The sequence below is a fragment of the Diachasmimorpha longicaudata genome, chromosome 4 (genome assembly GCF_034640455.1).
Source record: "Diachasmimorpha longicaudata isolate KC_UGA_2023 chromosome 4, iyDiaLong2, whole genome shotgun sequence".
Taxonomy (NCBI): Eukaryota; Metazoa; Arthropoda; class Insecta; order Hymenoptera; family Braconidae; genus Diachasmimorpha; species Diachasmimorpha longicaudata.
In genome coordinates this window covers 9,741,967-9,754,766 of record NC_087228.1, presented here as the reverse complement: position 1 = coordinate 9,754,766, position 12,800 = coordinate 9,741,967, and the positions used below count along the sequence as shown (strand labels likewise).

Below are 12,800 nucleotides of genomic sequence, written 5' to 3'. Positions count from 1 at the left end.
GAATCCACTGCTATCTAAGAGAATCAAGGGATTACGTTCCATAGTGTCACCCGAACCATCATGCAGCAACTAATCCAGAGCACGTGAAAAAAATTGGATGGAAAAATTCCTCAGTCGACGGAGAGAATCACAGTGCACTGGTAAGCGGGTAAAAATTAGTCGTGGCTCTTGATGACCCTGCCCCTGAATATTTTCTCCCTTCTATGAAAAAAAAAAATGCTTTACGCATCGTAAAGACATCAATCGTTAGGGGTTGCGGGGGGTCTCTCCGGTGTTGCACTAACGCGCAATTTTGGGGTACATGAACGTTTCTCACCAGGAAGGCATCTCATCTTGTAACGAATATACACACGACAGTGAGTGCAAGAGAGGAGAACATCCTCACTGGACCTAAGGTAAAAAAAACCTCCCCTCCTCCTCCTGCTGTGCTCCAGGCCAAGTCCAGTCCACGAGTCAGTCCCGTGCACTCGACAATGGAGAATCCGAGGGTTCACGATAATCGGAGAACCAAGAATGAGGGTACCCACTGGGGGTAAGGTCGACAGTGCGAAGGGCGCGTGTCCGTGTCCCGTTGTGACGTACACGATTCTGGTCTTTGGAACCAAAAAAATGGAAAAAAGAGCATTGGGAAAAGCGTAGAGAAATCAGCATGATGCCATGGCGTACCCCAAAAAGGCTCACTGGTTTGCCTGACATTAGTGAGTGGTGGATGTACCCGGTGTACCTTCAACTTAATTCGAACTTTAACGCTCGTCACGCGTTTCAACGGCCGAAGATTCCTCCGGAGGAAGTGGAGCTTGGAAGGGTAGACCGGCCGACGGGGACGGGGTAGTTCATCGGCGGCCGTCAGGTGACGCGCACCGGGGGATAAATATTTAATAAAAAAATACGTCTTAAAAAATATTCCTAACCCTACTGAGTGATTCAGTAATTGATACTCTGATGTGTATTAACGTGAATTTTTCCGTCTTAATGAGTTCACTTTTTCAATTGTGCTGCAATTTAACGTCACGTTGGTCACGGACCGGAACTATTCCACCTGAAACGTCTCGCTGGGAAAATCAGTCGGCCCACGCCGACAGGTACGTTACGATTAGCTGCGGAAGATAAAGCCCGGAAAATCAGGTGATATCTCGATTTTCACCTGCATCAGTAGTCTTTAGAGTTCTTCAGAGTTAATAGTTTTGGGTTCACGAGAATTTCTCTTTTCTCCTCAGGTTCTTTTAAAAGAAGATGTCTACACTCATTCACGGTGAAATTAATCAGTGCCGCGGCATCAAAGATACGAGTGTTTGAGATGAGTTTGTTTATCGAACAGTAGCAGACATACTGGGTGGTCTTTCCTGGAAGCTTAGATATGCGTCAGCCTTTCAATGTTTATATTTCATAGAAATTTCTGTATAAAAATACAACAAGAACGAAATTGCTCTTATATTTCATCGAATTCCTCTATTTTTATGTTCATATTTATTAAAAATCGATTTTTCAGTGCTCAGTCCAAGATAGTTTATCAGGCTGAAGTGAATCTTTGCTACACAAATTTTTATTGATACCTTCTTTAATTATTTAGCGACAGCGTATAATTGGCTAATTAATTTTTTTTTCATTTTGAGTGGGACAAATTGAGAGTTACATCACTTGCTTGTAATTCGTAATGGATCGATCGTATAATTAATACAGGAAATATTAAAATATATATTACATAGGGTCCATTTGGGTGCAATATTCTGAACTGATTATTGCAATTGAATTGAATACTGTTTCAATTCCAGGGGAGTGGATCTTTAAACTTTATGCAAACACTTCAGTCACACATAACTCAGTGTATCCTCACCCCGAAAAGACGTAAACACTTGGCGGTTTGACTTTGAAAGACCTCCAGTATTTTTTTGTTTCTCTCATGTTAATGTAAACTCCAATCTGGAAAATTTTGGTGGACCATCGTGATGGATTCCAGAAGCAGCAAGACACTTGAAACGTGTCCTGCCGTTTGGGGGCTTACAAATGTGCTGAGATAACAAGTGTATCTTTTTTAACGCTCGTTTAATTTATGCCTCTGCAAATTGTTGAGCCAGAGAATTTGTTTATTTACACTTCAGACACTTGGAGTTATGGACGGTAAAACATTCATCGCCAGTGAGTACTAGACGTGGGGTATAAATTTAAAAACCAAATCTAAATGTCTCATTTGTCGTTTTTTCCACGTCAAACGTGATACACGATGTTTTCATCTTGAAAATTTCAGGGAATAAATCTAAAAATAAAGATAGCTGGCTTCCAATTGTCTCTGCGAAACGTTGACAATGTGAAAACAAAATCGTAAAAATATTTTTCTGTTGAATTTTCTCTCATTTATCTACTTCAATTCGATTCCAATTCTAATTGATTTATAAGAATAACAAAAAAAAATCGTATTCAAATGAAATGTCTCGTGAATTGGCAAAAAGTGATATATTGTATCAATATTTTTCCAGTTCTATTTTCCCATAAATTTTCATTTGCTTTGTACTCTCAACCGGATGCCCCGAATCTCCAACTTTCAACGAATCGTGATTTCTATTGTCAGGCAATCCACAAACGTTATAAACCCCCGATCTCCATTTCCGCAAGTCACGCGACCAAGAAAACCAACCCCATGACGAACAAATAGCCATTATAATGCCCTCAAGCACCCCTCCCCCTCCACTCAGTGACACCCAGTACATCTCATTTCATACGACAATATCCAACCAAATGACTTTCCTGTTACATTTCTTTTCCCTCAAAAAATGTCCCGACATCAACGACTCTATTCCTTCTTCATTGACATGAAAAGTATTGTGAAGGGAATTGGGCCCGCAAGTCGCCACTGCCAGCGGTGCCCTTTTTCGTTTATTGTGAAGCGCATGGCAGTCAAAGAGATTATTTTGCAAGGGCCCACAAAATGTCCCTCCCCTCTGCCCCCCCCCCCATTGACGACGCTCTTCCTCATGTCCAGAATGGAAACGAAGAGGCTCGAGACTTCTTTATCCAATCATCCGACCATTCACGCCTCCTTCAGTTTCCTCTGGATGTATGTACGAACCATTGGATAGTAGATCCATCATCCTGAGGCTTCCTTCCTGCGGCCATGCAAAGTGCCGTGTTGTAAAACTGTGCCAGTTTCCTCGTCAACCTGAATACCCTAATTCCCAGGTGGCCCAGGTGGTACAAATTCAATTGATATACGAGTTAGGACGCGACGTAAGTCAATTTGAATCACGAAGAATTCAACGGTTCCACCATAAATATGAATTGGTAGATGTTTTCATGACTATTTACATTGCAATTACAATTGTCTTGAATTTTTACCAAATAGTTCCAGGACAATTTTATCCAGCACTCGCATCAGAATTTTAATAGAAAGTTCCTTTCCATATAATTATAAACAAAATGATGTGGAGAGTGGATCCATCCAGCGTATGAAAGCAATGAAACCTCATGTGGAATAATCCCCACAAGACTTCACTCTTCAAATGATGAGACGATCCAGACAGCATTGCCCAACATATGCCCACTATCGCATTACCAATTCATCGGACTCAAACGGTTCCAACTCTAACTCGAACTCTCCGGTGATACAACAAACTAATTATACCAGAGTGCTTAATATTACTTTACCACATCCCCTGGAAATATAAACGTCGTGGAGCCTTGGTCATTCAATCCAACGTACCGCGATTAGTCTCTCTTTTAAGAAGCAAGTTACATACGAGTCTCTTATAACCCATTCAACTTGTTATGATGCTTATGCGACGACGCTCACGGCTATAACCCATACACAAAAGCCCCCGGAATATTAAGGTCGATGCTATCGAATAAACTTTAATCTCCCGGTATCAAAAGCAAACAAGTGGCCAAAGGGGGTACCAACACATCACACTTTACATTCTCATCCAACAGAAATGCTCTACATTGATGGATAAAAGACGAAGCAAATTGTTGGGGATTGGTAGATGGGATTTTGTCAGTGGGACGTGAGGCGATTGAGATATCGTATGTACCAGACACGAATAAAGGAAATATTTGCACGCACAAAGGCCGAGGATCATACGTAAGACGTGATTCAATTCGCTCAGACATCAAGGCTTTGGCAAATTGTCGACGTCCGGCTTTTGACAGTTAGAACAGCTACATTGATTAACATTTTTCATCGACATTGGTGGATAAACAATTTGTGTATTCTCCGGAAAAAATAACATCTACATTCACTCCCTCAGACATTCCTAATGGTATTTGTTTCATAAAAAGTTTTAATTGCAGTGGACAACCGCTCGATTCCCTCTAAAAAGCCACCAGAATGTTTTTAAATATTTCCGGCAAACACTCGAAGGGCCATTTCTTTTTTTTAGCACTAAAAAATATTACTCTGAGGTCATGCCACCATCAAGCGCATGAACTTGGGGGACTCTGCCATCCGGAAGGCAAAGTATAAATTTTTTTTATCCCTCAAAAAATCGTAAAACCACAGTTAAGACCAGTGGGTATACGATTGTCCACATTACAACTGCCTCTACTGTCTCTCTGTCACATCCACTTCACCGAAAAAAAGCGTTCTCCATAGGAATGACTTTTTTTCAGTTTTTCTGTCTTATTTCTTTGCCAATGCTGGGGGTTATATGGTGCAGGCGTGACCACAGGAGAGACTACTATAAATAATGCGCTCTGGGGACCGCAATAGGAATCGCAGTTTTTACGGCGTTACCTGAAACTTGTCTTACCACTTGGGGGAATGAGGGGCGGCGGTGGAGAGAGCACTGGAGGGTGTACGTAACTTGATGCAACCGATTGGAAATATAAGGTGAGAGGGAACTTTTGTTGGGATGGTTGTTACTTTTAACAAGGTGGACACTCAAGGGTTGCCCTCGAGCATTTTTCCCCATGGAAAATGGGGAGGAATGGGGGGGCCTTCGGCATGAATATTTCGATACAACACCTGTAGAATTTTTCCCGAAGAGTTGGCCTCACTCTTTTGATTATATGAAGAAAAATTTTCTGCAAAAACGCCAGTAGGGTTATGGATAATAATTACAATTTTTCCTGAGACAAAAATCTCGCGAAAAAATATTAAAAAATCATGTTTTCATGTAGTTGGGGCTAATAAGATGAAGCTGCAATGCGAGGAAAGATACATTTGATGGCATCGAAGAGGGGAGGATATTATACTGGTCATGAAGTCTCAACTTTCATCTGTGGGACTTCGATAATTGGTGTACAGTTACATTGACAGAGGGATAACGTGTAACTATCTTCTCGAATTTTCTCACTGCGCATTCAGCCGGGATAAAACTTCACTCCATGTATATCAATATTTATAGCACATCCTTAAGGTGGCTGGGAGTGGTATCCATGTCATCTCAAATCTCCTCACATCGATCAAAAATAATATATGGATTTGGTTTTTGTATTTTTGTCCCAGTTCTACGAAAACTTCTCGAGAAAAATTGTCGCCGCGTAATGAAAAATTTCCTGGGAAAAAATTGAATCACTGGCGCACCTCCAGATCCAGTAATTCCGAAAAGATTTCAATGATCGTCTCACTCTCCAGAATGGAGACTCCTTTTCAAAGGGTTAATCCGTAAATAATAAAAGGGATCGCATTGCCTTCACTTTCTCATGGGCCCATTCCCCTTGTCGCCAGTTTTAAGTGCATAAAAGTTTTCTAATTCCGACAAAGTCCAACAAAGCCCTGTGTTTAGTTCGCGCCTACAGTCTCCAGTGGACAACAGACCACCCCCGTTTGTATTCAATTTTCGTACAAGATATTATTTTTCAGTGGATGACTGGGCGTTGAGTAGCGGTGTAGTTGACGGTGAGAGGAAAGGGAAACAAATCGGGATTAGGGCGACAGTCGTGCGACCGCCTAACGGCGCATTAACTAATCCTGACTACATTTTTCTACTTCCAAATTTATTATCAGATATTGAGATTGTGGGGCAAAATGGTTCCTCTTTAAAATATTTCTCGCATGATTCAGTCCCTAATTAATTTATTGCAGCTCTCCAGGTATCATTTCTAGAAAATTTTTCTATAAAAACTCTAGTCCAACGCATTTACCTTAAAAAAGAAAATAAAAACGACTATGGGAAGGTATCTTGTTATATTTATTTCAATCTTGCTTCACCGCAGCCGTTATGAGCTAAATAAAAAAAGTAATGTCGATGAAAAACTCTCGGAAAAGGCCCAAACATATCACCGATGACTTAACGATTTTTTTAGAACGTATAATATTAATAAAACCATTATAGTGGTCATAGATATTCCTCCTGACACTTTACGGCGTTATTTATTTTTTTTTATGCCAGCACCTGGATCTAAGGTACACAAGACCCCTCACGTCCCGCGTCTGTCGGCCGAATCCCATCGCCAAAAGGTGACCGACGGAGATTTCACGAGATTAACCGCTTACGTCGACAGGTTAACCTGCTTAACTTTTTAAGTTAGAGAAACTAAGTCGCATTAGGATTCTATGAAAAATTCTCTCGCGGCCGTGGTAGTTGGTGCAGGGTATGCTTGACTTCTCCGCTTGACCGAGCTTCTCTCCTTTTTTTTTCCTCCGCCGGTCTGCGCGACAGTTCTCAACCCTTTTTCACTCGGCTGGAGGCCCTAAAAAGATTATCCATACAGGGGGGTTATTGTTTATTTCCCAGTGTGGGAAAAAAATACAGCGAGTTTGTATTTTCATGCGGAAAAGCCACTGACTTTGAATTCAGAGTCAGCGGAGAATGAAAAAATAACGCGAGGGGGGAGTGTATTGTTGATCAAAACGTGGATAGATTTGTGTCAGAATTTGGATATGGATTATCCGTTTGACTCTATTTTCCTCAAAATATTGGAAAAACTGGGGGGTTCTGACACTAGAATCACAACGTTGTAACGGAATCTCTCAGAATGACTGAAGGAACAAATAATAATGTTAACCAAATTGAGACGTTTGTGGATTTCATCTCAGTCTAGTCACCAGGTTCAATAGGATTAATTGATTTGAAATAAACAAAGTAATTCAGCGCATTCCTCGGGAAATCATTGGAAAATACGTTAATTGAATTCTTCCTGTAAATAACGAGAAAAAAAATTGATGTGATTTTAATGAAAAATAATGGTGGAAAGTTGTGATCGGCAGATGTCGATTGTATGCCTACAGTAGACTCCTATGTTGAACAAATAGGCGATCGTTTGTTGGTCCACTGTCCCCGGGTCCTATACCTGGCTCGACCTGTAGGTGGAAACGTCGATGGAGTCATAAAAACAGCATGAGGAATACACAGGGCAGAAGAGGAATGGAAAATAATAGGACTCGGCGATGTTGGAGGGGTTGTCGTCGTGGGGAGGGGAGACGCAGACGTTTTCACCGAAATTGGGTGTATACCCGGCCATACAAGCGTCCCTGGACGTGGTCTAGATGAAAGGGAAAAGGGAAATTCAGAGACGTGAAAAAACGAAGGAAAGAGAGGAGACGGAATCCAACATATTCAACAATACCGGGAGTCTCAAGGGTGTGGCGAATGCGGCGTGCTCCGGCGATAATGATGTAATGAGTGCCCTCTTGCTACCCCAATTGGATACGCCTGCCCCAGCATCCTGTACTCTTCTTCGTCGTATCCCTGTGATTTTCAGAACTAGATAAAAAAACGAGCTTCTTCTCGAACGGTTCCATTTCAAATTCAGATCTCCAATATTTTGAATAATTTCAATTATTTATTAAGACGCCACAGGTGATTTTAAAAAACCCCTCCCTTCCATCGTGTGTGAAATATCATTTTTTAAATTTGTATCATGACAAATGTGGGTTAAAAAATGATTATTCATAAATTCTCTATAAATAAACTGAAAATAATTTGACTCTGAGAATTTTCTCATTTTTCATATTCATTTACATTTCCCCATTTCTTTTTATCTCTCTTCTATTAATTATTTTCGTGGGATATTGGCCCTTCGTTATTTTCGGAACTTTCCACTGGCCCTAAAAATTCAAAAAAGGAGAAAAATATTCAGGAATACAGGTAAATCTTCGTCTCACCGCAGGGTGACGACGTATTCACGGCGGGAGGGTCTGGATACACATATAGAGCCATCATTCTATCCCGTTGAAAAGTTATATTCAGCGCTCGTGAGCCTTTGACTTTTGCGGCAGAGATCAGTGAAACATTGTTTTCCCATTTGCTGACTCCAGACTATGCCAGCCCCCACTGATGCTATCAAAAATTCTCGTCCACGCCCAGGTGGTCCCCTCTCCCTTCCCCAAAACCGAAACACTCTGATGTCAGGGAAAACCGAAAAATTTCATCCCAAAAATAGTGAGATATCAAAATGATCGTTTGTTTCTCGTTATTTATGAGGGGTTTCATGGACATTCTCGGGTCCCATTCTCACAGTGAATCGTGCCTTCGGCCATTGAAACTGTGACTCAAGTTGTCTGATTAACCGATTAACCTCGGTCGAGAGAGTCAACAAATTTAATTGAACCCAATATGTGATAAATCAATTCACAACAATTTTGATTAACAAAATTTGGAGTGACAAAAATATGTTAAATACGTGTTTGTATTTATCCTTATATCCCAGACTATATTTTATTACCACAGAATCCGGCACAATAGATTGACAGTTTAAAAAACGTAGATGAAAAATAATAATTGCAAAAAAATGATTTATTTATTTATTGATTTTCAGTGTTTCCAAATACATTTTGAAATTCCTGAACATTTAAATTCCAAAATATTTCTTATAACATTATTTGTTATAAGCCAAGAGATTAATTTGTCATCGCTTAGGTAGAAATGATCCGCACGCAATGGTGCGTCAGACATTGTCCTAAATCTGGGGAAAACTCAAACCCAAAGTGCTGCAATACCCTTTTGGATAGATTTACGGAAGATATATCCCCGAAAAATGGTTCCTCTAATGTTTGTCCGTCAGTCCCAAACACCACAATATCTGTACTAATTCTCATACTTCAAAAGAACAACATAACTAATAATAATGCACAGTTTAGGAGACAATAAAGACTAAAGTACCGGACTGTAAAAAGTGGGGGGTGAAACGGACTACCCCTATCGACTTTGAAACTTTTTGATGTCGTCCGGCGCCACTAGGGTGTGCTATACAGCAGGTATTAGAGCCATCGTCATTAGACTACTGGGGTGTTCTCCTTCCCCCTGTCCCACAGGCATCATCATCCTGTTAGACCGACGATGGCCCCGAAAAAATCGCTTTGGCTAAAGTTTATCCGATTTACTGCTGTCTTCCCCTCCCACTTTGTACTTATCAAGGACCTTGACCACTACCCAATAATATTCCATTGTATTACCCCGCTGTAATGACGTTAAGCACGGTCAATAAAATAAGAGGGAATGCAGGGCTTGTCCGGAAATTAAGGACACGACCACCACAATAGTTCAGTCTCCGTTGTCACTTACCTTTACTCCTTGCAACAAACCCTGGGCATTAATCGGATTAAAAAGGAACATAGGCGTAAACGTAACTCAATAATTTGTGGAATTAAAAATGTGTCAAGTTCATCCAGAAAAAAATTTTTTATATGGAAAATTTGTGCGTTCACCAAAGATGAAACAGAATGTTTATGTTTATGTTTATGTGTGTATAAATTCATGATATTTATGGATACGCCCCAATACGCTTTCTGCGCTTACCTTCACCCCTCAGAAAACCCCAAAAAAAAATTCAGTCTGCGAATATCGTCTTTCCGTCCCAGTTCCGAAAACCGCATGACTCACGAGCGATCGCGTCCTAAAAAAATGCACCGAATTACTTGACTCCAAACAGAATAAACCACAATGAGTGGGCTCACATGATGATTGGGTGAGAGCGACTATGGGGGGAGGAGGGGATGTGCAGTAAAAAGCGTTGGAAGAGAAAAAAAAACCGCGAGGGTGAAGCACAGAGGAGCCCCACGATTTGTTTGTATTTCCATGTGTGTTGCGGCTGCGCTCCCCACCTTGGCCCACCTCTGGGCAGTGAGTCCCTGCGCCCCGGCTGTTTGCATTGTTTGCTGTCAAACATTGGGTACAAACAGCGGTGGTGGGGTGAGAAACGGCGATCGAGGATTCTCCAATCCGGTTGGAGGTGAGCGAAGGCGGGTGCGTCCTCGGAAGAAATAGGCGGTGCTTGAGCGGTCGTATATAAGCGGCGACAGTGGGGGAACCCGCAGATACGTGTGACCGTTCAGACGGTGCACTTCGCTCGTCGAAAGTCAACCTAAGTCACCCTAGACATTCAAAAGTTTCTAATTTGAATAATTACCGATAGAATCGATAGTGTTCAGTGTGTTGTACACCCCAAATACCGGAGCTTGTGTTTTAGTGAGGACGTTGAAGTGTTATTGGATACCAAAACTACGGGACAGTGACAAATAGACTAAAAAATGGTGAATATGGAGGGCTCGAGTGAGCAGCAGACAGTGACGGCATCGCCACCCCCGCGAGCACCCCTAAAGAGTAACTTCAGCATCCGGAGTATACTCCCGGAGGCTTGTACTGGCACTCCGTCAACCCCAACGAATCAGCCTTCGATCTCCCCAACGATCTCTCACCCCGATGACAGCGATGATTCCAGTGATTTGGATGTGACTGGCGACGGGGCTGAGACACCGCCACTCGATTGCTCTCGTAATGCAGCCAGCGAGAGCCCCTCGAGCCAGCAAAATCAGCAGAGTGAGGAGAAGAAGAAGAACGAAAAGCCACCGTACAGTTACAACGCCCTCATAATGATGGCAATTCGTCAGAGCCCCGAGAAACGTTTGACATTGAACGGCATCTACGAGTACATAATGCGCCACTTTCCTTACTACGAGACCAACAAGCAGGGCTGGCAAAATTCAATTCGTCATAATTTGTCGCTTAACAAGTGCTTTGTTAAAGTACCACGTCACTACGATGATCCGGGAAAAGGCAACTACTGGATGCTGGACCCGAGCTCCGAGGATGTGTTCATTGGTGGTACCACTGGTAAATTGAGGCGGAGAACGACAGCGGCTTCGAGATCAAGATTGGCGGCTTTCAAAAGGAGTGTTGTGCTTGGTGGACTTTATCAAACACCTTATGTACCACCAGTGTGGCCAGCATCCCTGTACCCATTGCCTTATCTACACAGAGCTGGATATCCACCAGCGAGTGGTGCTTATCCAACACCGGCAGGCTATCCCGCCAGTTTATTACCTGGCTCCACCAGCATGCCCTGCAAGCCCCAGCCAGTGCCAGCCACAGCAGCCCCACCGAATCACGGGGCTTTCTCCATGGAGAGACTTCTTCAAGCACCAACGGGATACCCCAGTGGCCTGTCAGCACCGGCCATGCCTTCTGCTGGCAATCCTTACGACTTCTACACCACCCTGAGGAATCTCGCCGCCCATCAACAGCATCAGGCTGTCTTTGGACAGCCCAGGTATCATTTGGGCCAACATCATCTACCCAGTCAACCAACTTCAACGACAGCATCTCCTGGTAGCAGCCCGGAACCAATGTCTCCACACTCACCACCAACCTCCGCTTGCAATTCCGTCGGCCAGAGCAGGCCTCATACTCACAGTCCACCGATGCTGCTGCTGAAACCCATCACTGTTCTCACTGGGAGGCAGAGCTGAATTACAACTGATTCACGAGTTACCGTTACCAGTGATTAAATTTTTTATATATATTTTTTCCTTTTTTATTGTTCTAGAACAATACCGAGCTGGTGTTTTTTGGCAGACGTACGGCTTTATTTATCGCGAGAAATAACTTCGTCAGGAAATTTTCCTCTGGTCCTCACCACAAGGACAACTTTTTCAGTACAAGAAGATTTATGAAATCATAAATGATATCTATTCATTAAACAGTTTTGTAGGCTTAACTATAAAAAGTTTTAATATAGAAATCACCAGAATTTCTACGAAAATGAATTTTCTTGTGATGAATAAGTAGGTTTATTTTTCGTACAAGCACAACATTTCTTGACATTTCATTTATACTTGTTAGTATGAAATGTAAATAAGTAAAATTGTTGATACACATAAAGATGTATCTCTGAACAAAACTCTTGCCTTCTCAGCGAAATCTGAGGGACCTCACAGCCCTAGTACGGCCCTACATGAGGGATTTACGAGTGATCTCAGGGGTTTCTTTAGAATCAAAACCCAAGAAATTTATCAGGCAAGAGTTTAATTATTTCCGAATTACCAAATTTCGAGGCGCAACTGCACAAGTGGAGGCCTCTCCGAGTGATGATAAAGGTTTAGAAAATGATATTATATTGTATATAGAACTGAGAGAACTATTATATTAGTGATTTAGATTGTATAATTATCTGAGATCTCTCGTTGACGAATGTTCGTTTCTATCAATCGTGACATTCGGCAATTTTTATGTTTATTATTTGTACAGAGAAAAGAAAAGAGAAATTATTAACGATTCTGAGGTGTTGTATATAGAGATGGGAGGAGATCAATATGAATAAATGTTCACAACCTTTTTTTATAACTCAATGTTTCGTCATTCAACACTTCCTTTCTTCATTAACTTTGAATTCCGAACTTCGTTGATTCCTCATCCGCTTTGATTATTCCATCGCACATTAAAGCTCTGATGGCCATCAGAAATTGAGACTTCGTTTTTGCTATGGGCTGATATGAACATTGTTACGATTTATTATTAAATATTGGACTCAAGGAAAGTAGAAAAAAATTCTGAAATCTCCATTGCAAATATAATAAGCATAACCCGCTGGCTGTCAAAACATCCGAGGTAACAAAGTCATTGGGAGACAATGGATTGAAGAACGGTAGA

At 41.7% G+C, this 12,800-nt stretch overlaps 1 protein-coding gene across 1 annotated transcript; it reads left to right on the top strand.

Annotated features, from left to right (window-relative positions):
• Positions 1–10,203: 10,203 nt before the first annotated feature.
• LOC135161285 (forkhead box protein fkh-2-like) lies at positions 10,204–12,503 on the top strand. The gene has a single exon (XM_064118719.1). It carries the CDS (start codon positions 10,403–10,405, stop codon positions 11,618–11,620), a length of 1,218 nt encoding a protein of 405 aa, XP_063974789.1. The 5' UTR covers positions 10,204–10,402; the 3' UTR covers positions 11,621–12,503.
• The last annotated feature ends 297 nt before the right edge of the window (positions 12,504–12,800 follow it).